At 54.5% G+C, this 3,152-nt stretch overlaps 1 protein-coding gene across 1 annotated transcript; it reads right to left on the bottom strand.

The window, feature by feature from the left end:
• Window positions 1-185: 185 nt before the first annotated feature.
• LOC104491935 (GDNF-inducible zinc finger protein 1-like) lies at window positions 186-1,225 on the bottom strand (the record flags this gene model as incomplete). Its single annotated transcript, XM_010134426.1, has 1 exon — window positions 186-1,225. A coding segment is annotated over exon 1 (1,040 nt), but the record flags the coding sequence as incomplete, so codon positions are not given.
• Between the last annotated feature and the right edge of the window lie 1,927 nt (window positions 1,226-3,152).

Below are 3,152 nucleotides of genomic sequence, written 5' to 3'. Positions count from 1 at the left end.
GTGGAGCCTCCCAACCCTCCAGCAGATCCACGCTGCCACCCAGCTGGGTGTCGTCCATGACACACTTCTGACCAGATCCAGGGAATACTGAAACTAAAGCAGCGAGGACTTTGGGAACATGTTTAGAGGAAACACGTGTTGCTGCGCGCATGGACACAGGGACACATGGACAGGGACCCCTGTACCTGACGTGGGTGTTGTATGCAGACCTTTGCGCAAAGCTGGCGGGGCAGCGCTCACACTTGTAGGGCTTCTCCCCGGTGTGGGTTCGGATGTGGACCGTCAGGCCGCACTTGGAGCTGATGAGCTTGTCGCAGTAGGGGCAGGCCTGGGGGTCTCGCTTCTTCCCGTGCGCCCTGCGGATGTGGTCCTTGGTGTCCTGCTGGCGCTTAAACCTCTTGTCACAGGGGACGCAGGAGAAGCCCTGCTCCTCGCCGTGGAGGGCGAGGCCTGTCCTGATTACCACGCAGGCTTCCTTGGGCTCCAGAGGACCACAACTCTTGTCTTCCAGACCAATGATGTCCACACCAAGCCTTTTCCTGCTACTGACCTCGTTACACTTTGGCAGCTTTGCTGGCCTGGATGCTGGGTCTGGAAAAGCAGAGTCCCCTTGCTCCAGCTCTGCTGGTTGGCCTTCAACAAGCTCGTAGCCCGCCAGCAACTCATTATGTTTTTGCCTATCCCAAAGCTTCCTCTGCACGGGTATCGCCATGACCTGGGAAGAGTCAGCCCACTTGCGGCTCTCCTCTCGCTGGACACGAGCCCACGGTGACCCGCTGTTGTCACACAGCTGCCCTTTCAGATGGAGGCTCAGATCCAACCCCTTCCTGCCCTCTGCTTTCACTTCCTCACAAATGTCAAGCAAATCCTTGCACTCCAGTCTTTCGGCTATTTCTTTCATCCGCTGCAGTTTTTCTGCTTCGATCTCCACCTCTGCTGTGTAAACGAACTCCAGGAAGGAGGTGAACTCTTCCGTGTAAATGTCCTGCAGAGTCACTGTGCAATTCTTCGTGTCCAGCATCTCATCGTGCAAGAAGAGCCCCTTGAAATAGTTGCTGGAAGCTGCCAGGACGGCTTTGTGAACCAGAAACTCCTCCTGGATTCCCAGGTGCTGTGTATGAACGGTCACGTCGCAGAGGTGGCCGAACTGGTACAGAGAATGCAGAGCCCTCAGGAGGTTTGGAGCAGCAGCCTTGGATTTCATCAGAATTTTCTTTTTCTCCATCCTACCAGAAAAACAGGCAAACGTTTGAGTGCTTGCTCTCCCTCTCCCACACGCCCTCTTCTCACATACACCATCGATCGCTTAAGGAAAAGCTCAGCGGAGATCTGTGTCTCAACTCCCAAAGTACGAGACGTGGTAAAGACCTCGACGTCTTGCTTTATTTACACACTCAGTTTATCGCCATCACAGATTTATTTACCTCCAGGACAACCCCAGAGCACGATCTTCCCCCATCCCTCCTAGGGAACCGAAGCACAGCCAGTCGCTTTGTTTCTGACTGTGTTCCTCAACCCGCTGTGCCAGGCAGCCCAGCAGGGCCTTTATCCAGCAGAGGATAAACCTCTGGATCCAGTTCCGTTTGGTTTCAGCTTTTTTCCCCCCCATGTGAACAACCAGACCGAGAGGTTAGTAACGACAGTTTAAGCTTCTGTTGTGTTTGGCCACTTTAATACTCGCGGACGGACTCAGATGCAGAAATAGGTACCGGTTTTGGGCACTAACAGCCCGTGACCTCTGTGGCTCTCCTGTCCCAACCCACACTGACACCTACCCCTCTGCAACAAGAATTCTCGTCCAGAAAGTACAGCGATGACGCTGTCAACCTCACGGAGGCCTTCAGCTGCCCCACTCTGATCCTCTCAGCTGATCTTCCCCAACTAGCGCAGCTTTAAACGCCTGTTCTCCTGCACACGCTTACACCGGCTTTGTAACCAAGGGAAGAACCTCAGGCCAAGACAAAAAGGCGAAGCAGCTTGTTGTTGCTCAAAGGCCCTGCTGAAGTTTGGCTGGCTGCGCTTCCCCCTCACGGCAATAACGGCTGGCGGAAAACACCACCCACCGCATGCTTGCCTCTCATCTACACTGTGTTTGGCAGCACATTAAATACGTTCCTGGCAGGTATAAACCATCGTCTGAGGAGACAAATGAGTCTTCAACATGAAGCACCGGGAAGTCGAACACAGCCTGTAGCTTGGAGCGGGTAGGCTGGACAGCGAGTGGAAGAGCGAGCTCTGAGAACACCCCTCCTAGTACAAGCTGGCAGCCAGCACCACAGAGAACAGTCATCCCCCCTCTGCCTGGCACGAGCCACTCAACGCTTCCAACTCCCCGGGTAATAGTTCACAAACCGCACCTAACGCTTCAAACCCGCTTTCTAATGAGCCCATTAAGCGCCGCTGGAACATGTATGGCTGGAAAATGGACAAGAATCCTGCTAGGGGTAAAACGCCTGTGAGCGCGAGTTATGCAGAGCCTCAAATACTTCAACGGAATTGGGGGGTTGATCCTGATGCGCGAGTTACACCCCAGTCATGGGCACTGCCGGGGGTCTTGGCTGTCCCAGCCGGTTGGGGCAGAACCTCCTCATCTCGCGCCCCTCAGCACCTGTTCAACGACGTTTACTCGGAGAAAGGAGAACAAAAATATTAATACAGGAAAATAACTCTGGAAAAGTTGCCAGAAGAAAAAGACAAACAAAGCACTCGTTGAAAGCTCCCACAGAAGCTGGAAATTGAGGAGAGGGACGTGCAAAACAGCACTGTCTCGATTCTGCCAGGAAAGGACTGCTCCCATCCAGGCTCCTATGGTCATTATCACCACCTCTGCCCTAGGAGTTCATCTCCAACTGCTCCCCGTTCACCATCGCCAGCTACTCCCTCTCAGCTCTCACCAGCCGCAGCTCCCGCGGCAGGAAGCAGCGCAGATCAGAGGTTAATACCCACGTTCAGCCCACAAATTCACACGAGCTCCCACTGGCTTGTTGTCCTTCATGTTTTCCCTGAGGATATCCTCCACCGCAGCGCAGAGCCAGCCCCGCAGCGCAGAGCTCAGCCATGGGCAGCGCCCGGAGGAATCAGTGAGCAGAGCCCGTGCTAATTTCCTCCCGCTCCTTCTCAAGATCCTGTCTGCAATAGCTGCTCCATACGGC

This window comes from Buceros rhinoceros, unplaced genomic scaffold, assembly GCF_000710305.1.
Source record: "Buceros rhinoceros silvestris isolate BGI_N320 unplaced genomic scaffold, ASM71030v1 scaffold45724, whole genome shotgun sequence".
In the NCBI taxonomy this organism is placed as follows: Eukaryota; Metazoa; Chordata; class Aves; order Bucerotiformes; family Bucerotidae; genus Buceros; species Buceros rhinoceros.
The sequence above is the reverse complement of the archived record's forward strand: the minus strand, read 5'-3'. Positions and strand labels throughout refer to the sequence as shown.